At 48.2% G+C, this 24,322-nt stretch overlaps 1 protein-coding gene across 1 annotated transcript; it reads left to right on the plus strand.

Annotated features, from left to right (window-relative positions):
• The first annotated feature begins 1,555 nt into the window (after positions 1-1,555).
• SCD (stearoyl-CoA desaturase) lies at positions 1,556-22,560 on the plus strand. The gene is made up of 6 exons (XM_053949529.1): positions 1,556-1,919; positions 5,582-5,867; positions 12,453-12,583; positions 15,908-16,113; positions 17,345-17,577; positions 18,811-22,560. The coding sequence occupies exons 1-6, from the start codon at positions 1,893-1,895 to the stop codon at positions 19,008-19,010; spliced, it is 1,083 nt and encodes a 360-aa protein (XP_053805504.1). The 5' UTR covers positions 1,556-1,892; the 3' UTR covers positions 19,011-22,560.
• The last annotated feature ends 1,762 nt before the right edge of the window (positions 22,561-24,322 follow it).

Raw genomic sequence — 24,322 nt, forward strand, 5'->3', positions numbered from 1 at the left:
CATAGAAAATAGGTAGACTCTTTAATTTAAACATGATTTCCCCTCAGTGTTGTTAACCAAACATTTAATGGAGAGTCTTAAAAGAGACGGTTGAAAGTCCCTCCCTGACTCATGTCTGCTTTCACCATCCAGGAACATCTTTTGATTTGGGCTCTCTGTTTAAATATTTTGTCTCAAAAGGTAGGCATGACTCAAGATCCTAATATCAAATTTAAACACATACTCCTCACAGACCTCTTCATCTATCATCGTGAAATGACAAAGCAGGGACATATTTTCCCTTTTGCTGGACAGCTCTAAACCTGGAGAACAAACGGGCTACTTTTATTGTCACTTTTCCCTTCCAGTGATTACAATGCAACTCACTTTTGACAGCTGCCACTGAACAAGCCACAATATGTCTGAGCAGCATCAGCCCAGGGGTGGACTCAGCAAGGTCTTGGTTGTCTGTCTGCACCTCATGTGGTCAGCTCCATCACTGCAGAAGAGCTCCAGACAGGATATGTCAGAGGATATGGGCACACTTTTGGCTTTTCACGTCCCTGCTCCACTCCCAAAATGACTCATGTGTCAGCAGGGGACAGAAACTGAACACGGGACACACTATTGAGTAGGGGAAGGAGCTACAAGAGGTCCTGGCCAGGGTGATGGCATTAGGGTACCCTAAGCCTTGGTGCTAAATGGCTGAAGGTGCCTGGCACGGTGACCACATGGTGGAGTTAGGGGAGCTGCCTCCGGGCTCTGCCACTGAAAAGATTTGATTTGTAAGGGCCCCGTTTTTCACTTTTAATGGTGAAGGTCTCTGTGGGATAGAGTTTGAATTTCGGATAGAGCTTGGATTTTGGATAGAGGCTGGATATTGCTGGCATTACTCGCTAGTGGGAAGGTTGTTAAGGAAAATAGCTGATGGCAAACTGAGCTACAGCTTTTTCCTTCTATCGTCTGCTGAAGGCACTGTTTTCTGGGGACAACAGACAGGATTCTTTATAAAATGTTACAGCCAAGAGTTTCCAAACTATTTGCACATACCGTGATGAACATCTACACAGACATACATGCTTGTCCGGACGAAAGTTGTGGGGTGCTTTTCTTTGCAGAAATGTGTGATTTCTATACACGTATATAGGTGTAGACTGATCCCCAATACAGAGCAGATGTTTCATGCTGAATCCCCCGCCGCAACCCACATCCAGCTGCGGAAGGGGAACGGGGCTCCCTGACGTCCCTCACCCCTCGGGAGCCCCTTATTTCATGAGGAGCAGCCCTCGCGGCGGCGGAGGGGGCTCTCGGGGGACGGCAGCACCCCCGGCGCGCCCCGGCGGGCGCGGAGCGCGGCGCGGGACCGTGCGCGCAGCGGGGCGCGCAGGGTGCGCGCCGCGGGGAGCGAACAGCAGATTGCGGGCAGCCAATGGCGAGGGCAAGCCGAGGTGGCACCAAATTTCCCGCAACCAATCAGCTCGCAAGGGGGAGGGAGGGGAAAAAAAAAAAAAAAAAAAAGGAAGAAAAAAAAAAAAGAAAAAAGCAGCATGAGAGAGCCTGGCCCTCGTCATCCTCTTCTTCCTCAGCATCCTTCCTCCCTCCTTCCCCCCTGCCCGCTCCGCCCTGTCTCTCCCCCCGGCTACGTCGAGAGCCGGGCCCCCGCCGCGATTCTCCGCCCTCCGCGCTGACCCCGCGCATCCCAGCCGCGGGCAGGGGGTCACCGGGAGGCCGGGGCGCGCAGAGCCCGGCCCCGCCAGCCGCCGAGCAAGCAGCCCCCCTTAAATACCTCCGCACCCGCCTCCGCGAGCCGCAGAGCTCGCCGAGCGAGGAGCCGACCAGAGCCAGCCTCTCGCCAGCGCCGGGGACCTGCGCGCCCGCGTACCGCCGCCGAGGAGCAGAGACAGGGCCGCCCCATGCCTGCGCACTTGCTGCAGGAGGAGGTAAGCGGGGTCCCGGGGTGCTGGTGCTTTGTCTTCCCCTCGCCCCTTCCTCCTTCATCTCCGCAGCTCCGACAGCGCTGCGCTGCTGCTGTGTTGGGGAAGGAGGTCTGGGCGTGCACACACACACGTATTCACACGTGTGTGCCTGTGTCCTCTTGCCACACCGCTTCGCAGCCGTCAGGCGAAGGGGTTCAGTGGTAACTTAAGACATCACCCAAGCCTGGTGGGGAGCCCGTGGTTGAAGCGGAGACATCTGCCGTTGAGGTGATCTTCCTGGATCCTGTGCCCTCAGGTAGACTGAGCATAAAATACAGGTTTATTTTGAAAACACCCATCGAAACATGCTGGGTGTTTGAATAGCATGAAGGGCTATTCAAGAAGATCTTTTGTGCCAAGAAGTCATAAGTTTTTTTGATAATACTCAGACTGGGATTTTTTTAATTTTTCTTAATTAATTTTATTTTTAATAAGAAAGGGGTTTTACTTGCAGTGTTTTAAAACCAAATACTGCAGCAGGAAGCGTCTCTAGGACAGACGCAAGGTGAAAGCCGGCCGCCCAGATGAAATGAATGACTGTGTCTGCATTGCTTGAGCCAAGCAAGCATACAATAGGGAGAGTGCCCATTTTTGGCATAAGAAGGTCTAAATAATAACCTGACACTAGTAAGACATGTAGAGTTGTTGGATTTTTAAAGATTTTCATTCTTATTTTTGACCCTTTTGGCAGCCATCCCCTGCCCAAGGGGAGGAGGCAGGCGCTTGATTCTGGTGTTTGTGCTTTCACCTTCTCATCCTTCCCTCCTCTGCCAATGCCTAGAAGTGAATGTAAATCATACCCCTGCTCTTTTCCTGTCACCAGCACCCAGGGTCTCCCTTGGTTCTTTTGTGCAGGTGCCATGACCTTCCAGGGATGCTGTGATGTAAAGAACTTTACTTTTCTCCCCTCCCAAAATGGATGTCAAAGGCAGTGTGTTCAAACCATGTTTCATGGTTTTGGCATGTATTTTGGGTCATATCCTGGAAGCTGGAAAGAATCCTGTCCCTGGGTCATGCTGGGCATATTCAAATATACCGGACCCAAGATTCAGTGCCCTGGGGCCCGTACACTGTGCCCGGTGCAGGAGCCTTTGAGCTGCAGTTGGTTGTATAAGCTGGCTGGATGCCAGGATCACCTATGGCATGCTCAGTGCTGGGGAGGTGGGGGTGTAGATGGGGAAACACATCTGTTCTGCAGATGAGAGCTGCAAAGTCATTCAGAAATGAGGGAAAGCTAATGAAAATTATTTAGCTGGCCTTCTCCCTCTCTCAGCCCTAGATCCCAGATCAATCTCCATCCCGTTTTCCTCGGTAGGAGCCACTATGGTCATAAGGGGATAAAAATCCTCTTTCTTTCCTCGATTCCCCCGTTTCTACCTCTCTCCCTCCCTCGTCCCCCCATGCTCCTCCCACTAAGTCTGTAACGGTGGAGCTGTTTCACAGCTGCTTTATAGCCCTTTTGTTCAAGGTTAGTTTACATGTGAGAAATGACCAGCCTGATTATATCAGTGTAAATCCAGCAGCATAGGTATGCTAGTAAAATTCCTCATGTGGCTACTACAACTCCAGAAGAGATTTTTTTCCTCTCTGCTGTTTCCTTTGCACTCTCCCTCCTCCTCCTCTGCCCCTGTGTAACTTTGACAGAGACGTAAGCGACCATGGAGGAGAAAAATGCAACTCCAACCCCACATTCTTACTCTGGAAGCAGCATGTCCATATGGGGTGTGTTACCTGCCTAATTATACCACCAATCACTGCTGGGAATTTTTCCTGCATAGACAAGTCTTGGGTCTTTTTGGTAGATTGTCTTGCAGCCAAGAAAGAAAATTGTACCTTTCTGCCAAAATGCTAGATGAGAATATCTAACACTTGGGAATGGGCAAGATTTCTCCTTGCCTAATCTCTGGATTAGAAGCCATTTCTCATGGCTCTTTTGGTGTGGGGATTACCTCTAAATTCTCCAGCAGATGAGAGTATCATACCCTCAAAACATTAACTAGGAAAGCAGGCAGAGGCAGCTTATAGCCAGCATACAGAAGAGCCAGTTCCAAACTCAGCAGCTTGCCTGCGTGCAGTGAAGGCAGCAGGATACTTTGTGTCCAGTTTTTTTCCTTTCAAACTTTTGATTCCCCAAGGAAAAACTAAAAGTGCTCCTTCTGTAGAGATCATTTTACTTCCCAAATGCGGGGAATCTGTCAGCCTTGCCAGCTCCTCCCCATCGGAAGGTATGTCAGTCACCCTCCAGTTTCAACCCTTGGGAAAGGGAGGAGTTGGGGTGGCCACGTAAGCTGCCTGGCCTGATTTTAATGCCTCCCTCAGGAAACTAGGCCATGGCAGGATGGTGGTCTTTTATGAATCCTGAACACCTAGGTGGGAATCTGCTGTTAATTCAGGAGAGATTTCTATTGGGAAAGGAGCTTTCCCAGCTTGACCATGCTCCCTCCAGCAGTCTCAGCTCTCCTGTTCCTGCTGGCTGACCTTTAGTGCCCCTTCACCCGTGGCTCTGGGTGGCAGAGAGATGTGTCCCAGGGGGCAGGGGATGGGCTGATGTGTGCAGGACACACCACTTGCATCCCACGTGCTTGGCACCGCCGGGGTTGGGCCACGTTGGGCACTTGGGCTTGGGACTGACAAAGGGCTGTGAGTACCAGCAAGCACACGCTGCCTGGATGGAGATGGAAATGGGTGATTCAGGGTTCAGTGACCTGTCTCATTAGGGTCAGTCCTGCCTGTTCCTTTTGTCATGCATGCCTGATCGGGCTGGCTGTCACTCAGCCAGGGCAAACAAGCATGTTCTGAGGGAATGTTGTGTCACAGTTAGAGAAGGGAGCCAGGAGCCAAGCTGAGCCAACTTTGCTGCTTAAAACTTCCTCTCTGCATGCTGGTGGCCATAGATCAGAGGATTGTCTTCCCTTGCCTCACTTTGCCTGTGGGTGGGAAATGAGAGAGGGATAAGAGTCTTAGCAGCAGGCACAGGATAAGCAGCTGCAGTTCTAACTAGAAGTACCTCACCTGACTGCCTCCATCCACTGATCTTCAAGCATGTTGGTCTTGCCACATCCCATCTTGGGAGGTGAGGTAGGGGAGATAAGGAGGCACCACAGGTGGGGTGACAAATAAGTAGGATATCAGGAGCAGCCCATTGATTTATTACAAAACTGTTTCAGACCATATTTCTCTCCCATCTCTTTGTTCATTCACAAGATTTCCTTTATTGTTGTCTGCTTATGCACAAGCCAGACAACAAACCCACCTACGAACATCCACTAATCAAACTGAAGGAAAATAAAAATCCTTGCAGTCTGCAAATGATTTCACCAAAGCCACTGGTGGAAAAGAGACTGGCTTTCAAGTATTTTTCTTTACTTCTGGCACCCTACCTACCATTCACCTCCTCTCTAGAAAGACCAGGTCCCTGTCCTCTCAGGCCATGACTCCATGTGGCCAGAGCAGGCTCTTCTTTGTGCCAAGGGCTCAGCTGAAAGAATGGAGCCTTCCAGGCTGTCAATCTTTACACTGCCAGCCTAGATGCATGTGTTTCTATTTCTTCAGTTGATAACCACCAACTTCTTATTTTGTTTTCTCTTCTTTCCTTTCTTGAAAATATCCATTGCTACCTCTTCAAGGAGTTCTCCTCCACCTCCAACACCACTGCTGGTGGCACAGTCACCTCCCGGGTGACCAGGAATGGAAATGCCGTCATGGAGAAGGACTTACTCAATCATGAGGACTTGGCAGGAGACCGGGGCATGATAGACGATATCTTTGATGAGACCTACCGGGAGAAAGAGGGCCCCAAGCCCCCGCTGCGATACGTCTGGAGGAATATCATCCTCATGAGCCTGCTGCACCTAGGGGCCCTGTTCGCACTGACACTGATACCTTCTGCAAAGATCCAGACACTGGCGTGGGGTAAGCACATTCCTCTATCTGTTTCTTGGCATCTGCAACCCCCAAATCTGTTGGGTGGGTTTTTTTTTTTATTTCCCTCCAGGCCCACAGACTTGGGGATGAGAGATAAAGAAGCAGGGGGCTTCTTCTAGAAGCAGCTCTTCAGCCAGATTCATAGCAAGCTGTGGAAGGGCTTGCTAGTGTCTCTTGTAAGGTCATACATGAGAGGGAAAGATTTGGCAGGGATTTGGCTTGTCTGCTCAAAGAGCAAACTTGATTCACAGACATTAGGATTGGAAATATCCTGAATGTGTAGCTGCTTCTGGGGTGAAGCACAAAAACTGTTTGATAAAGTTCTATGAAAACGCCATAAAGTTAGGAAGAAAGATGCTAGCAAGAGCACCTTAATGAGTTTTTGGGGAGACAAGGTACAGAGCACTATTTGGCATGAGACTGCTGCCCTGACATGAGAACCATTCCTGTCCTTACAGGGAAGTGTAAATCCCACAGAGCCTCAATGTGTGTATGAGGGAAAAGAGACAAAATACAGTTGTGCTGAAGATAAAAGTCAAGAATTAAGTCTGAAGCTCAGGTCTTTTATCATTCTTAAAAAAGCACAGATTAGCCACTGTCATCCCGGAACTAAGCCTGACAACTTTCAGAAAATAAATAAGCGTCTCTCCAGGCAGCAAATTCCAGTGGAAAGCACAACCCAGCAGAAGGTAGCTAGGCAAAGCTCTGCTTTCTCAGAGATCTTGCCCTGGGTAGAAACCAAACTTCTCCTCTGACTGCTTGAAAGACAGCTGGGCCCAGGGCCCACGCTGCAGGAGAGCCTTGCTTTCCACCAGCCTTTGTGTGGACCCCTGGAGGAGTCCAGAAACCAAATGGCTCCCAGTAGGGAGGTCGAGAGATCACATCCAGCCCCTGTGAAACAGAACATCCTGAAACAAAAAGCAATATTCTAGACTGAGGTCTGCTGGGGTGGCTTTTGGGTTCAGTAGTGCTCCTACCTCCTGGTCAGCCCGGCTATGGATGGGCCCTGGGCGATCCACCTGGTCTATCACTCTCTCAAAGTCTGTCTTCCTAATGGCTGTGTGCAACAAGTATCACAGCTGAACTGGGAAGGAGATGGCTTCCTGGATGGCCAGGCTGACTCTTCCTCTGTAACCATATCAGCCTCTCACAGGCAGAGGTCTGGGGGATGAACTCCACTGGAGGCAACAGTCAGAGTCTGGCTACAGCATCTGCAAAAGCAGAGGCCTTGATGTGTTCCCTTGTGCAGCCAGCATGGCCTTTCAGGGGGATGTTATGAAAGAAGACATTGCTGGGCCTTTCCCTTGTAAAAGCCTGACAGGCTGTACTTTCCCCTGGCCTGTCAGAGCTGGGCAGAACATGCAGCCTCAGCATGATGTTTGAGGGGCATTTCAGGGCTCTTGGTCCTGTTCTCTGTCGCATCCCTGGGCTGGAGGCTAAGCAAAGACTGCTGGCTTCTCTCACTCACTGAGATGACAGCCTGGGTCCTCCAATTCGAGTCAGATAACCTCAGGATGTTGGGCCAAGGAGAAGCAAAAAAGTGAGTTGAATTTACTGATTTCATTTCAAGCTGCTGATATGCTCCTTGATTTCCAAATCCATCCAACCCTTCTCCCTTGAGTGCCCTTGGGATACTTAAGAGGGCTTGAGCATCTTTATCCAGAAAGTTAATGTTGTTTTGCTTTCTGCTAAACCCCACCCTACCCCAAAATGGTCTCTGAGGCAGTGTCTTTGCAACCATGCGTCTCTTCAGGATGTCTGTGTGGCATCTCATGGCACTCCCCAGGAATCTGCTTTGCTTTTTAGCTGATGTCAATCCTTCCTACTCTCCTTGCTCAGTCAACTCTGATATGAAGTGCCAGTTGCTCTCCTGCCACTGTGAGGCACTGCAAGATTCCATGGTGGATTCTGGAGTGACATGTTCTGGGAATGGGAGAAGGACATGGTGTTTGGGGGAACTGCACTGTTCTGGACTGGCTGAAGATCTATCTGGCCTTACCAAAGCTGGAGTAGCTCCACCAAGCTCCCTGACCTGCATTCCTGTTCTGGGAAAGGACCACCATTCATGGCACCTTACAGCCAAGTCAGAGTTCCCTCCAGCACTAACTGGAACTGGAATACTCTGATCTACATGTCTGCCTTCTCAGCAAGGCTCCTTGCATTGCTCTTTTCTCAGCTCATACCTTTATTTGGCATATACAAGGCATTTGTGGCTGTCATGTCAGTGACTTGCTGTTTTTTCCCATCACCCTCTGGTAGCGAGGAGAGGACTACGGCTCCCATATTACACACCAGGATAGTGCAGCAGAGACTGAGGTTGCTCCTGGCAGTACACCATGGGCTCATGGCAGGCCAGCTCTAGCAATGGTAGTTCTGGAGCTGCTGGAATTTTTGCTTGTTTCTTTATTTGTTTTTCAGATAGGTTGTGTACATATAATATAAAATTAGCATGGTCTCAGGTGTTCTCTGTTGTGTTGCAACAGGCAGCTGTGGGGCCTGGTAGCTCATCTACCTTCTATAATTTATCCATTGCTTATACCCCCTTCATCCAGGCCACTGTCTCCTTGATGTTCCTGTCCCTTTGAAACCAGTTATATTGGTGACTGTCCTCTTTTGTTTTCATTTCTCTATGTGCTGATTCCTCTTTGTCTCTCAAGCTCCCCAGCCCTGCCTTCATCATTGTTTGCTGTTCTGCATTGCTGTGTGCATTGTATCCCCTGATCTCGTTCTGGTACAGAGCTTCCCAGAATGAGCTCGGGTTGTTGATCAGGTGAGAGCTCACCATCACAAGAGCTCTCCGAGCCTGTCCAGCACTGGCTTTCTAGTCAGCTCCCCTTTTATTTATTGTCTTTTCCACTGCACTTCTCAAAGTCTTGCTTAGTCTTTTCAAGGATCATGGGCACATTTTATGTCATTCGCCAAATGGCACAGAGACTGAGTCTAAAAGTTTCTTCTCTAATTGCTCAGATTCTCCCTGGAAACATGATTTATAGGTAGTCTTTTTAGCCCTTGGATGCAGCAGACTGACAGTAATTGTGTTAGCTCCTGTTGGCCTGGACAGCAGTGTCTGTAAACAGGAACGGTTCCTCTCAACATGGTGCTCTGTCAACACCTCTGTCCCTGCAGTGCCAGAGGCTCTAGAAGCATGGGTAGATACCATATTTTGTTGTTGCTGTATTATCTTTGGACCAAGGTGAACCTTGCTGGGTAATTTAGGCAATTCTGACAGTCTGAAAATCTCAGACAGTACTACCCCTAGAGATACGACCAGCAAAGTATTTACAGTGGTTTTTTTACTTTCCCATCAAGACTACAGCTGGCAACACCTTTCCACTTAGTGTTCCCTCCAGGCTTAAGTAGCAGATGGTGTGCTTCTCTGAGTGTGGCAGGGAAGTTAGGTTTCAGTAACAGCAGATCCTATTGCTCCTCCTAAACACTGTTCCCTTTATGCAGCCTGTAAATTTCATTGTCCCTGGTATCTTTCTTCTGAGAGTAGCAGGACTCACCTGGCTAACAGGGACTGGGCAGCAAGGAGGGAACAGTCCTGCACTGAACAAAAGCCCAAGGACACCTGCTGGATCAGGAGCACCTCTTCATGTAAACATCCTTGGTGTTCACTGCAGGTGGCAATGCTTTCAGCACATTCCTGGTTTCTCATCATAACTTGGGTCTGAATCTGGGCCCTAAAGAGGTAAAGCCTAATGAGTCATAGCTATGACTGAATGTGGAATGTTTTCTGTTTAGTTTTTGGAGCACTGAGTGCTTATTACTGCCAGTGGTCGTAATTCTTTGTATTCCAGTTGAATGGGTCACTGGGAATATCACCTGTGAGTTGCCAATCTTTTGAGTCTCGTGTAGTTCAAAACACAGTATGGAAGATGACTTTGAATTCTCAGCTGATGGAGTCCCAAAGTCCTTCCATTTGAGGCAGCATCACAGGGCAGGTGTGAAAATCTGTGCTATTTTATTTCACCTTCCCTACTCTCTTTCCAATTGAATTCTTAGTGGGTGACCTTGGAGGAGTTTTTCTTCTTCCCTGTGAGATGCTGATTCCCTGACTATGCAATGATCATCACTGTACCTGTTTGTGGGGGTGAACTCTCTGAATCACAAGGGTGCTGGATTCTTCTGTATTCCACAAGGATTTCAATCATTGTGCATATCCTGTCACTGTTACATAAACTCTTAGATATGGCTGATGGATCTAATTATCTCCAGGTAGAGTTTGGCTTTCTGTGGGGCTGGTGCCAAGAATGCATAGACTGAGAATCAGTTGCTTTCCCACAGAAAGTGTCTGCCCCATAGATAAACTGGAGCTTCTGTACATGGGCGAGAGGCCAGGCAGCACAGGATTATACTTAGAGAGTTATGGCCATTGTAGTGACCTGGGATGCAGCTCCAAGAGAAGTCAACACGAGCTGCTGAGGTTCATGGGCTTTGGATGCAGGCTGAGTCTGTTCTATGCCAGAGCACCCAAAAGCAGTGCGTGCTTTTCAAATTTTTTTTTACAAAAGCTTCCAGGAAAGGATACCCAAAAGTGGATACTGCGTTGTCTGGGTTTGGAGTCTGTTGGTGTCCCCATCACATCTCTTTTGTGATTCCCTGTACTTGCTGATAATGTCTTTGTTGCTGGTGTCATCTTTTCCCAACAGGGATATCCACAGGCAAATTTTGAGAATTGTCTGTGTAATTGTCTGTATTGGACAGCTTTGTGAGCTTTGTTCAGCTCCGTTGTCTCTTGCAAAGGCTGGATCCTGCTGTACTTGCATGCTTGGCTCTTTTGAAAGTCTGCCAAGGTGCTGGGAGACACAAGGCAGAGTTGTGCTGGTCCAAGGCTTGTGCTGCATTCAGCAGCAGGCGGGGGAACCAAGGGAGAAGATGAAGATGGGGAATCACGGTCAGATCAGCAGACAGGGAAGGTCACTCTTGTGCAGTGGGATGGAAGTGAGAAGGGTTCATGCAAGTTTAAGGGGCCAGAAGATGATGTTAAATCAGCCAAGACAGGCTTTTAGTGCATAAGAGATTAGGCTGGGAATGTAGAAAAACAAAAAGGAGGTGACAGAAGGAAGATGAAGCAGGAGATGACCGGAAATAAAGCCTGTATTATTTTGAATGAAAGAACCAGGCCATGCCTGGCACAGGTCTCAGATTTCTGATTCCAAACAAGTTTCTGTCAGAGTATCTGGTTTTCTGGGTTCAAGATAAACTTGATTAGAGCCTTTTGGCTGGACTGAATGGCTGAACATCAAGCATAATACCAGCAATTCCTATCCATGGACTTACGTGAAAGAATAAGAACTCTTTTCATGATCGATACAATTGGCTGAAATGTGCAAATTTATACCAGGAAAGTTTGCCCTGGGGGGCTGGTAAGAAGGCATTGCTTCCCCCAGAGGATTAGAGATGGATCAGTTGACCTGTTCACAGATGTGCACCCTTCCCTCTTTGTGTCTGAGCTTGCAGAGCAAACCAGCTGTTGAATGCTCTCTTTCTGCCAAACTTCCTGACCCTTCCTTCCTAGAGGAAGAGTTAATTTGCAGAACCAATTTTCTTCTTACCCAGTGTAATGCTGCTATGAAACTCTTGGGGTCTTTTCTCCATTTTATTTTTAGGATCAGATGCTGGAGCTGAGGTTCATTTCCAGAATCCCCAGGAGGGCAAACAGGCACACAGACCAGGGCAAATATGAACTCATGATGTATTGGGAGAGGGATGTGGTTTTTTACTAGATGCCAAAGGGGCAAGGAATTCCTTCTGCCCTGCGTGAAGAGGGAACGCATGAAGTAGCCTCAAAGCTCAACAGGGCCCAGCAACATCTGCCTCTGCCATGGGCACAACTTGCAATGAATCGTTAGCCCTGGGGTTTCCTTCTCTGAAAGGTGCCAGAGTTGAGCAGAGGGAGGGATCAAAAAGACCCTAGGAATGGTAGCCTCTGGGCAGATTTTAAACCAGTGCTAGAGCTGAAGGTGAAGCCCAGGCTTCAGTGGGATGATAGGTTAGATCTTTTTTTAGCCAGAAAGGGAGAAAGAAGAATCTCTTTTTCTGCTGAGAAAGGGAGCAGAAGAAAAGCCTAACTCTGGGCTTGAGTTTTCCCTCTCAAGAATGCTAAGATTATCTACCATCTCTGGGTGAAAATAATGCAAAAGAGATTTAGTGGGGAGTAGTGAGATAGGAAAGCAAGAGCCTGGATTATCTGGGGTGGAAGGAAAGGGAGAAGCTGTTCCCTGGTGGACTGCAGTGCTTTTACCACAGTGCTTTTTGAAAGCAGCCAGTTTATACAACTTTGACTACTTTGCACTATGACAGATGGCACTATGCTGAAGAACCAACCCTTGTGAGTCTTCTAAGGGGGAATCTTCTTCCTTGTTAGAGATGAAGAGCTGAATTGATTTGCCCCACCTTGCCTAGGAGACCTTGGTAGCTTGGGCAATCTCACATTGAATTTTATTGCCCCAATCTGTGCTTTCTGTGGATTCCTCTATTGCTTATACAGCTTTGGGGGAAGGCCCACCTTTGTATTGCTCTGCCTGAAGCTTTTCTCCAACTGCTCAAACACTTTCTTTTTCTTTGTAGCTCTTCTGTGTTTCGTGGTGAGTGCTCTGGGAATCACAGCTGGATCTCACCGCCTCTGGAGTCATCGCTCCTACAAAGCCACGCTGCCCCTGCGCATCTTCCTGACTATTGCGAACTCCATGGCCTTCCAGGTAAGCACTTCCTCAATGTGCCACTGGTGTCCTCAGAAGGAAGTGCTCCCATGAATCCCTGTCTGAGATATGGGACACAATCTGATGAAGAGGTTCCTCTCTCCTACTACCTCTTGTTAGGAAAAAGTCGTCCCTTTCCATGTAACACTGCAGTGCTAGAGTCTGTCTTGTTGTCTTTACCTTGTCCCATCAGAGGCTGACTCTGAGACAAACCCAGTGTTGAGAGGACAACTGGCCAAAACCAGGGGTAGGAAAGCTCTCTGAGGCAGGAATGTACCTTTCTCTTAAGGTGTGGTCTTCCTGTGCTTGCACCAGGTCCCATGAAAGAGGTGTGGAAGTGTTAAGTGTTCTCCTGGTGTTGCCTCACTCTCCTTTTGCTGTGTGGCTGAAAAAGAAGACATCTGCAAAGCCAAGGATGTAGAATTCTACAGGATGTAGAATTTGCTGCTTCATAAAGATCAAGAACTTGTTGAGATTTAGAGGATGTTTCTCTTGCTCAGAAGAGTGATATTTAGGACTAATCATGTTACAAATCACTCCACTGGCTTCCAGAGAGTTGTCCCAGGTCAGTGATATTTTAAGGAGAGAAGGGTTGGGCCAATTCAGTGTGGCACAAGTAACTGCAGGCACTGTTAAGCACCTTGGGAGATTGCTTCACCTCTCAAAGAGCACTAATCTCAGGATATTGCCTAACTACTGTGAGAGTACTTCACAGTCCCCAAAACAAACAAAACTGCAAATCTGTAGAAGTCAGAGTGAAAACCCAGATTGGCATGGCATAGAAAAATAAATCCTCTCAGGCTTGCTGCTATAAGTCAGCCCTAACAACACTCCATCCTCCAGCTTTACTGAAGGGTTGCTTGTCTGTGGGAAGTACTCAGGAAGGTGTCAGAATGCAGCACTTTCTGCCATAAAAAGGTGAACAAACACAAAAGTATCTGTGCTGTGCTCTTAAGTAATTCTGCAGAGGATATTACTTTGTTTACATGCAATCAAAACAGAGTAAAGTTTTTTAAGCCTTGAAAAACTTTCTGAAACATCATTGAATTTCTTCTTCTCTGATAGTACCAAACAGCAGTCTTTGATGAGGAAGAGGAGGGACCAAGCTGCTGATTCCAGCCAGTGGTTCAGCACTCAGCAAGGCAACAGGATGGGTTGCTGTGTATTAGCTAGTCCTGTACAAAGACCATCTTTCACAGGGTTATAGGACAGAGGGGGAAAGAATTTGCTGAGCTATTGCTATAGGGGATAGGAATAGACAAAGATGAGAGACAGACAGATATTTCAGCTTCAATAGGAACTAATCCAAAGTTTTACTGAAAATTCGATACTATTCCCCATGGATATTTTTTTAGTAATTTTCAGTGAGATCAAGAGAAGATTTATGTTGAATTTATCTCATTGCTATTAGTGGCAGCAGAGGAGATCAGGAACTTTTAAGGTCACAGAAATTTATGGACCGTCTTAGGTCTTATCTTAGGTCCTCCAGAAAATGCCTGTTGGCTGCTCAGAGACCTGTGACTTGTAATTTCAGAGAATTTGTGAATTCTGCCTCTAACTGGCTTTTCCACCTGCAAGACCTGTCAGCTGCAGCACAACAGAAGGTCTCATGGTTATAGTCTGTAGCTGGAAACTCCCAAGAAAGAAGACATTCTCCTTGGCTTTGCTTACTCTTCTCAGAAAGTCATGATTTTCAGTCAGGGTTGCAGTTAGAGGTGGTCCCAAAATAAGACCTGTAGAAAAGATAATGAGCTAAAGTTTGGGTCAAGATACAGATTTTTCTGTTTGAGACTCCTGATTTTGTTTGTAGACAGGACGTGGTGGATGAAGTCATACCATGATCCAGCTGCATTACAAGGTCTCTTTCCAAATTTGTGCCTCCTGCCTCCAGCAAGACAGGGAAAACCTTCCCATATGTGCAAGCCCAAGTTGTCTGTCAACTTTCAGACTGGGCTTTCTCATGTTACATGGTGCTCTGTAGGGTCTGGAATATGAAAGAGACTTTGGGTCACTGGTGAAACTTTTCCAGCATAGGTACTGGTTGAATTTCTCTACTTACTTAGATAGGGAGGGCAGCTGGGCCACCCTCTTCTGGGGTAATACTGAGTGACCAAACTCTGGCCAAGATCAGCAAGGGTTGCTGATACTTGGAGATATTTGGCTGGAAGGAAGGTGGCAGTTCCCACTATTAGGAAACAAGCAAGAGTTTAACCCTGGCCCATGTCTATCATTATCTTCTTGAATGGCCTGCAGGTAAATAATTTTATCTCGGTTAAAGGAGGAGTGGTTACAATACTTGAAAAGGACTTGAGGAGTCGTGTCTTTGTTACAGGCTCCCTGTGTGGACAAGTTCCTTAGTCTTTCGAGGCAAGAAATAGGGATGGTTATGACATTTCCCTACCTTCAAAGTGTTTTCAGGAAAAGTCCTGAGTATGCAGGAGATTAAGGAGCCTCTTGTGTAATACAGGTAATAGAGCCATGGTTAGATCTCTATTTCATGTTTTCTAGGATGTTGTAATACATGGCTTTAAGCTCATTGAAATCTTGATGCAAAGAAATTATCACAGGCTTATGGAAATCTATTCTTAAAATCATCCAAAGCAATAATTTCATAATACAAATGATAAAAGCATTGACATTTTCCAAACTGTATTGATTTTGCTGCTTAAATGGAACAGTAATGGGGCTGAAGAGAGGTGTTTTTGAGAAATGTCATTGAAATGGTGTGTTTGTTCTCCTTCTAAAAAGGGACCTTAATTTTAAAACTGTTTGATTTCCAATGGAAAAAAAAAAAAAAAAAGTTAAAAAAAGCCTTGCCCCCCCCCGAAGTTAAACATCTGATTAGGCAATCCCAGGACAAGCAAGGCAGGATGACCTATGGGAAATGTCAGGTAGAGGGAAGGGGCAGGTCAGCCCCGGCTGGCACTGTGCAGGGATGGGGATGGGGACAGGGATGGGACAGGAGCCAAGCATAGGAGAGGTGGCACCAGCCAGTCAATGAGAGTGGCTGCTGCAGGGGTGGGGCACAGACTGACCAATCAGAGCCTGCAGCACCGTGGGTGTGGTGCAACTCCCCCAACCCAGAGTTGGCCAGTCAAAGAGCAGCACTGAACTGGAGCTGCTTTCCAAAAAAACTGGAGAGGTGCAGCCAAAACCCAGCCTCTGTTTTAAAGGCCAGAAACTCCAAACCCTAATGAGGCATAATGCCACTGATACAAGTTCAGGTCAATAGGACTGAGGTATTTAAACATTTCAGGCCATTTTGTAATTTGAAGGGAACATCTCCAGCCCTAACCATAAGTTTTCACTCCTTTTGACTTGCAGAATGACATTTACGAGTGGGTCCGGGACCACCGTGTGCATCACAAGTTCTCCGAAACAGACGCAGACCCACACAATGCCATGCGGGGCTTCTTCTTCTCCCACATTGGCTGGCTGCTTGTGCGCAAGCACCCCGATGTCATCGAGAAGGGACAGAAGCTGGACCTGAGTGACATAAAGGCTGACAAAGTGGTGATGTTCCAGCGCAGGTGAGTAGTGGGGTCAACCCTAGTGGGGAGCCCTGGGGAATGGAGCAGGGACAAATGGGCTGGGAACTCAAGTGGCTTTGATGGAATGTGGGAGGATTGAGGGCATCATGTAAGAGATGTGACTCTTCAGCATGCCCAAGGCTTTGCTGTGAGATGAACTGTGAGAAATGAGCTGTTCCTCTCCTATGGGAAATGTTTAGAATCCAGTGCTACCTCTAGCCCTCCCACACCCTTCTCTTGCCTGCCTACTCTGCAGCATCTTGCCAGCAGTAGGCTGAGCTTCCCACCACAAAGCCCCCCCACACCTGCTCACCCCACAGCCCAGCTGCTGCTTTGGCTGGTGCAGAGCACACACACAGGTGCCTCTGAGACATCCTTGGAGACTGTACTTCTACCAGGCCATGTGTGTGCCCCTCTTCCCTCAGTCTTCTGGAAACAGTATGGTGAAAGAAGGGTTGAAAATGGAGATGTGAGAGGGGCAGTAACTGGGAAGAACAGTCTTGATTCACTGGTGCCTCTTGGGTAGGGTATCTCTCAGCCATCTGGGGCTATACTAGGACCCGGAGCAGGTGAGCCTACTGCAAGGGCTGCAGGGATGTGGGACTGAACACATATAGTAACCTGCCTAAGTAAGGAAGTTCTTAGCACAGTCCCAGACTGATTTTTGTTGTGGGTCATCAGAGTGGTTCACCTTCCTCTATTCCCATTCTTCTAGTGTGAGAGAACCCACACGCTCATCTGTGTGCTCATCTGTGTCACTTGCTTGCACTTGTTGCTAGGGGAGTTATTTGTAGGCAGAGCCAAGTCTGCAAGGAGGAGTTGCAGCACTGGGCCAAAGCTAGAGAAAGGACCATCTGTGGGACCCTGGAAGCATGGGGTTGCCTTTATGGGGACCAATGTAGCTGAGAAGCAAATGACAGATGAGGCCAAAAGTAGCAGCTTTTATGGATGTCTGAGTGTCTGGACTCATGGTGATGGGGACACTGCTTTGTGCAGATGTGAGTAGAACAGGATTTAGTCTGAGTCTCTTGCCTGGTGATAGGACTTGGGACTCTCCAGGCATGGCTTCTGCACATCCAGAGCAAAAGATACAAAGCTCAGGAATGAGGCATTTCTGCACTTGATTTTTTCTGTATAGCTGAGCATGAATCCTTCAAATGGAGGACTGAATCAGTCCTTCCTCTCCTGCCTCTGCCACTGAATACCTTCCTCCTCGTCCCTTCCTTTCCAGATACTACAAGCCTTCAGTGGTGTTGCTGTGCTTCACACTGCCAGCTGTAGTGCCCTGGTACTTCTGGGATGAATCCATCGTCATCAGCTTCTTCATTCCAGCCATCCTGCGCTACACCATAGGGCTCAATGCCACTTGGCTAGTGAACAGTGCTGCTCACATGTTTGGCAACCGGCCGTATGACCAGAACATCAACCCACGGGAGAACCCCTTGGTCAGCCTGGGGGCCCTAGGTATGTTCAGCATCTGTGTCTTTGCTGCAGGGGGCCTGTAGAACAGGGACTGCCTCTTGGGGCTGCAACTGCTTCTAGGAATTTCTATCAATCCAGGTCTCCCTATTTCCCTTGCACCTTTTCCTTCTAGACTTTGCATCCATCTGAGGGTGTTTCCCGTGTTGGCCAGTGGAGTACATAAGGGCAGGGGAGTTATCAGCTCCCATCAGACTCTTTCCAGGCTGGAAAGGACTCTGCTACACTTACCACCTTCTTACCTCAATGGCAATATTTTATTTACCCTGTTCAGAGGTCTCTCTGCCACATTCACTAGACTGAAAAATGTGTGCTGCCGTCATTGCATATCTGTCTGAGATTTGTCAACTTGAAAACCAGCAGGTTCACATTTTGACATGTTCTCAGGACAGGTGGTGATTTTGGGAGTACTTGAGGGTAAGACAAGATAGATGCTTTCATGTTTTTTACTGAAATTTTGGAGATCTAGGAAAGTACATCCCAGGATCAGCATATGCTCTTACCTGTTTTCCCTTGCCTAAATCCTCATCTGTTTTGCACCACTGTACCTCAGTGGGGCTCCACTGATTTCCACCACCAAAGGATCTGCTTGTGGAATTTTAGTAGAGAGGGATTTGAACTGCAGAGATTCAGGGTTAGGAGCAGGAGTCGAGGCAGTGTCTTTGAAGGGATGAGCACTGAAGACAATGTTGACAGTGTCCAGAACAGATAGTGGCTGACTGGTGTAGATTGCTTAGTAGAAGTGTCTGATTAGTCTACTTTTTTCCCCATCTGGAAATGTCCTTTGGATTTGACATTAGGATTGCCAGTGTTGTAGGAGTATTGATTAGCCTGGTTTGTTGGGGGCTTTCTGCTGGTCTAGCTGGTAGCTGAACTAATACTAGAAGATTTCTTGTAGTGGGAGGGGAAAAACGATTAGGAAAGCTCTGTTTTTTTTGGTGCAGCTGGGGAACCAAGGCCTTTCACCATTCCTTGCCACATGCTTACTTTCCTCTAAAGCACCAAAAATCCTCTGTGATTGTCATTGCCTCAGCCCTGGCGTGCTGGGTCATGCCCAAATGAGATGGGGTAGATTGCAGAAGGGTGAAATTGGGCTGAGAGGAGAGAGGAACCTGGACTCAATCCAGAGCCTGTTACAAGAATATGGTGCTTTGGGTCAAGATAAAGGGTCTGTCACCTAGAGTTCTGCAACATCCTCTCCCTGGTCATGTTTTTCAGGAGAAGGCTTCCACAACTACCACCACACCTTCCCCTATGACTACTCCACCAGTGAGTTTGGCTGGCGCTTCAACTTAACCACAGCCTTCATTGACCTCATGTGCCTCCTGGGGCTGGCCAGTGATCGCAAGAAGGTCTCCAAGGAGGTCATCCTGGCTCGGAAAATGCGGACTGGAGATGGAAGTCACAAGAGTGGCTGAGTTCCTGCTCCCTTTTACACACACATCCACACCTCCTTCCTCCTTTTTTCTCCCTTTCTCCCTTCCCACCCCCTCCAAACGCGCTGGACAAAAGTTTAATGTTCTGTTAACTAACTACTGAATAATGCTACCGGTTTGCTTAAGATCATGATAATGAGTTTTAACGCCCCCCTCCCACGCTGCATTTTGCGTGATGTATTTAAGATCTAGGACTGCCGTTATAACACAAGGCCGCCCTTTCCCTCCGCTCCTTTTCCTTTCTGTTTTCCTCTCCAGCCTCTCTAACCTGTCTCCTGCTTTACATTTTCCCAGTCTCTACCTGGAAGAGAAGCTGGTAGGAAGTGGCCTGGGGAGGCCCATTGCAGTTGGCTATGTACTATTTAGTTAAGAGAAGCCTGAACCAGCCAGATGAAGAGTTGAGCCAAAGTCAGTGACCCTCTCCCCACTACCTTCCCCCCAAAGTTTCTGCCACTGTCCCTCCTCTTTTCTCAAGGACTGCTGACAGACATGACAAGGCTAAACTGCTCTTCCTGGGAAAAGCAGCCCCATCCCTTGCTCTTGCCATCAGAAAGAAGAGTTGTTTCTTTCCAAGATGTCTCTTGGGAAGTGTTCTCCACTGCTACTCACCACCTAGCCACTCTGGCTGGGGAAAGAAGAGTGCCCAGACTCCCTGAGATCCCCAGGTCCACCACTGGCCGGGGGATGTGGTAACAGCAGTGGGCACTCGAGAGGGAGTGCTGGTGGCCTTAATTTGCACTCCCTCTGGTGTCACAGCTTCCTCCCTGCACTGCCCTCTGTGCCATGAGGGACTGAAGGCAGAGTGTGACTCTGAGCTCCACAGCTGTTTTGGAGAGCCACAGTGAGGAGGAGGACAGATGGAAAGGGTGTGCCACTGGCTGCCAAGGGGCAGGACCAGCCCATAGTGAGTTTTGTTCACCTCCACCACTTAGATTTTTGCTGGCAAATGGGACTTTGCCAAAATGGAGAGGAGGAGAAGGATGTAAACCAAAGCTCCACCTCTGAGCTAAGCTGCTTTATGTGCTGGAAAAACAGAGTCCCTTCTGGGTGGCAGGCAGATCCACATCTTTGCTGAGTGCAGAGACAGGACAAGGGAGTACCTGCAGGTGTAGGGAGGAGTGAAGGCAGGACCAGGTATTTTCATCCTTGGGGGCTCCACTCAACAAGTGCCTGAGAAACACCAATGTGGGGCCAGGTGGCACAGGGGGCTCGAGGAAGTTGAGACCTCAAGGTGAGACACTGCCACCAGTGTGAGCTACCTCTGTGCTTTCTTGCACAGGGTCTGCTGGCTTGGTTTGCCATTCCCTGCTGCCCAGAGGGAGTGGGAAGGAGAGGCAAAACCAGCTCCCTGTTAGTCCCTTAGCTTGCCTCCCAGCCCCCTCGGCGAGCCATCTCGCCACCTCGCTCCTTTGCCAGTGAGACAGGCAGCGAGGGTGGCTGAGCCTGCAGAAAGGGCAGTTACATCACTGAGCCCATGTGGGCATGCAGCTGGAGGGCGCTGGGGAAAAAAGTCCACGTGGGTGTTGTTTCCTGCAAGTTGCAGAGACCAGCTTGAGTTCAGGCAGTTGGTTACATTCTAGATGTTACGGCATCATGGCCCTCACTGAGCTGAACATGCTTTTTTTCCCTTAATTCTCCTGGTTATTATTAATTTTTATTACTATTATTGTTATTAGTTGTAGCAATAGTACTGTTTTTGTTGCTTCAATGCATCAATTGGAGCTGGAGGAAAGCACAAGAGGTAGCTGGAACAAAGTGATATTGGAGTGGGGTTTGCAGCGTCTCCCTTATTCAGGCAGGCCAGGGAAGGCAGAGATAGTGCAGATGCCAGCTTCCTCACCTCAGCTCTGCCACGTCGCAGCCAGGGAAGCTTCACGGGAGCGAGTGTCTGCAGCTTCGCTTCGTCCTGCTGCAGTGAAACTCGCCAGGAGCCAGGATAGCTCTGTGATGTTCTCCTTAACAAGAACAAGCTTGTTACTCAGAAAATGAGCCTGTCTCCTCACCTTCCCCTCCCCACCACCACCATGACCTTGTTTTTGCTCAGCAATGGGACCCTTTGAGTTTTTGAGCCATAAGGAGTGATGTGGTCTCCAGCCAAGAGGAACATGGACAAATGGAGAAGAGAGTCCTTCAGCTCCTGCTTTCAGGAGACAGCATCCTCACTTCTCTGAGGCTGTTGACCTCCTGGGTGCTGGCCGGAGCAAAGAGAGTTGTGGCTAGAGCTGTGTCCTACCATTCGAAAAAAAAAAAAAAAAAAGCCCTCCAAAAAAAGAGAAACACTGTTAGCTCTGTAATTGTGGGCTGAGTTTGCTCTAGTGTAAACCCCTCTGAACTCATGGAACTCCCCAGAGAGGATGAATTTGCTCCAGCCAGTAATTTGAAAGGGGTGAGGGGAGGGGAGAAGAGGAGAATTATTTCCTTGCTCCTGGTGCCCTTAAGGTGTAGTGTGACATACTCTACAGTAGAGATGCGTGCTGTGAAATGCAGCAGTATTTCACATCCTCTCAGCAGAGAAGCAGGGCTTGACATCAAAGGTTCCTTTCAAATTTCAAGTGCTGATTCAGGTCCAGAATCTGGAATGAGAGTGGAAGTTGAGGAGCAGTAACCAAACAGTCCTGGTGTTTGTCCAGTCACTTTAAAGGTAGATTGGCAAATATCTCTGGGTGCCTTAAATCTTTCTTTAATATACATAGAAGAATTGACAGCTATTTGCCATTTTTTTTTCTGAGTTATGAACATTCAAGGGGTTTCTTAATTATTTAATTGCCTACATTGAACTGTGGGTGCAGGTGATTTTGAATGTATTTGAGTTAGAATTTTTGTTAGATTAAGAAACAGATACAACACTTTCAGTAGAACTTTGTTTGAGATATATATATATATATATACACCTATAAATATATATATATTTTTGGTGGCATGTTTGTGTCCTGGACGCATCGTTTGTATGTTTAGCTTAAATGAGTCTGTGAAAGGTGGAAGCAGAAAAAGCAGCAGTGGGACCTCATGGCTAAAGCAGCTGGAACCTGTTCCCAGCTTAACAACTCGTTTGCTGCGTGATTTGGGACAAAGTCACTTAAAAACACTCTGTGCCTCAGTTTCCCTATCTGTAACGGGGCGTTACACCCTGCCTTCCAGAGGTGTGGGTGAGGCTCGCTGCTGACCAGCTGAGCACAGGAAGGAACAGTACGAACCACACACACCGCTGCTGGCAGAAGCATGGACTGGTTTGTTTTCCAAAACTGTTGCTAGCCCTGCTGGTATTGTGAAGAGCAGAAGTCTAAGTGTTGAATGTTCAGGGAAGGATTGGAAAGTTGAATCTGCACATTGTCTAAGCTCTGTCACTGTTGAAATGTGAGTAGGATACGATTTTTCACAGCTTAGGGATTTCTGCATAGTAGTATCTCTGTTTTGTGTACTGGAAAAAAAAAACTTTTTGAAATAATTTCTACTAATATGGAAACAGACATCTGGTTGTGCTGATCTGAAATTTTATTTGTTCATAATAAAAATGATAAATGTTACTTTAAAATTTGTTGCACTGATGACATGGTGGGCAGGGCCACGAGATACTCCATCAGGACGGGAATGCTGTGCCTTACTGCATCCAAACCCTTTTCTCTTCCAGGAGAACCAGGGAAAAACGCCTCTGGCTCTTTAAGCATCATGAATGAGTGGATTATAATGGCTTTCATACTCCAGTGCAGGCCGGGCAGGCACACCCCGCCAAGGCTGCCCCTGTGCCTGGGGTTACTGCAGGTTAATTCCAGCCGGGGCCCCTTGCCAGGGCCTTGTGGCTGGCGGATACACATGCGGCACAACACGTAATACCGGCAGCCGCCTCCCGTCAGGCGGGTTCATCAGCCTCAGCAGGGGAATTTTCCTCATGCAGCATGAGTGTCCCTGCTTATCCCCACCCCTTCTGCAGTTGGAGGGAAGTGAAAGGAAAAGGGGGAAATCCCCTGACCAAGTATCACTTTAATTGATGGTGCCTTCCCTGCACCCCCACCCAAACGCCTTTCGATCATAGTGGCGAGTAAGGCCATCTCCGCGTGGCACCAGCTTGCTTCATGCACAAGCAGGCAGAGGGGATGGCCTTGTTTGTGGTATCTTTGCCACCTGCAGCACACTCGGACCCCTGATCCAGCCCATGTGTTTGCTGGTACCGCCAGATTCTTGCAGCTGGGCATGCTGAATCCCTTGGAAAAACAGGCCCATGCTTTGGTTTCCAGCTGCAGCTACTGCTGCTGGAAAGCCCTTTGAGTGGAGGGCCAGAGCCAGCACACTGCAAATTGGAGCTGGGGGAGGGGGGGGGTGAAAAAGAGAGTTACTCAGACAGAAGGTTGAGGCTCTTCCAGCAGCTGTGTTCTTCCACCTGGAGGTATGTGACCAGCCCAACCAATTTGACATATGGCGGCTTTGAGCTGTAGAAAAAAGCAAAGCAAATGCTGCTGGTCACAGCACCATGTCCCTGGAAGTGACAGAGAGGTGCTGCTTCTGGTAATCTGGTGCACTTTTGATCCCAGCTGTGACAGCACAGCTCGTCCGAAAACAAGTGAAACAGAGAAGGCAAGTCAGGTCTTCAAAACTCCCGATTATTCAGCCAAGCCTAAAAATAAAGTTAATGATCCCTCTGTGTGGATTTCATGAGTGCAACTCCAATCGCAACCTCTCCCTCTTCGTTAAAAACTGTTATTAAATCCCCTGCCCAAAATATGTTTTCCTACACTATCAAGCCCTTCAGCAGTGCCAGCTCAGCATTTTAGGTCATTGCCTAGAAGTATTTCTACTTCTATTCCTGGTTTCCTATGTAATCTGCACATTTGGTTGCAATTCCAGTGCACCCTAACTTTGCTCCTCTGAAAATCTCCCACCCACCAGAGAAGGAGAGGGAAAGGAAGAGTTAATGTACAAGCCAGCTCTGCTGGGTAGGAGAGAGCAAGCAAACAAGTGCCTGCTTGTTCAGACCCAAGGGAGGGAGAGCAGGGAGGGCTGCAGGCTATCAGGGGAGAGTTTGTTGCATCTTTTTGCTCTGAACACGACATGCAGAAGATGCCAATATGATCCTTAGGAGAAACCATGTTCCAGCTGCAATCCACTCACTCCCCCAGGGGTGGGATTCAGTGAACACAGCTGTGAGGAACTCAGTGTGTCCAGCCCAGGACCCTAGGAGCAGGACCAAGGAGGGTGCCCTACGGAGGGCAGCAATCCCCCCAAAAGTGCCCAGAAGCAGGACTGGGTACCAGCTCTGCTCCAAGCCACGCACTCCAACCACAGCGAGAAAACACCAGCTG

This window comes from Vidua chalybeata, chromosome 8, assembly GCF_026979565.1.
Source record: "Vidua chalybeata isolate OUT-0048 chromosome 8, bVidCha1 merged haplotype, whole genome shotgun sequence".
Classification (NCBI taxonomy): domain Eukaryota; kingdom Metazoa; phylum Chordata; class Aves; order Passeriformes; family Viduidae; genus Vidua; species Vidua chalybeata.

Excerpts from the sequence above, each read along its gene's own strand:
- SCD (XM_053949529.1), top strand. The coding sequence starts at position 1,893 with ATGCCTGCGCACTTGCTGCAGGAGGAG. Across the intron at positions 1,920-5,581 it reads CGCACTTGCTGCAGGAGGAG|GAGTTCTCCTCCACCTCCAA; the intron begins GTAAGCGGGGTC and ends TACCTCTTCAAG. Across the intron at positions 16,114-17,344 it reads GTGGTGATGTTCCAGCGCAG|ATACTACAAGCCTTCAGTGG; the intron begins GTGAGTAGTGGG and ends CTTCCTTTCCAG.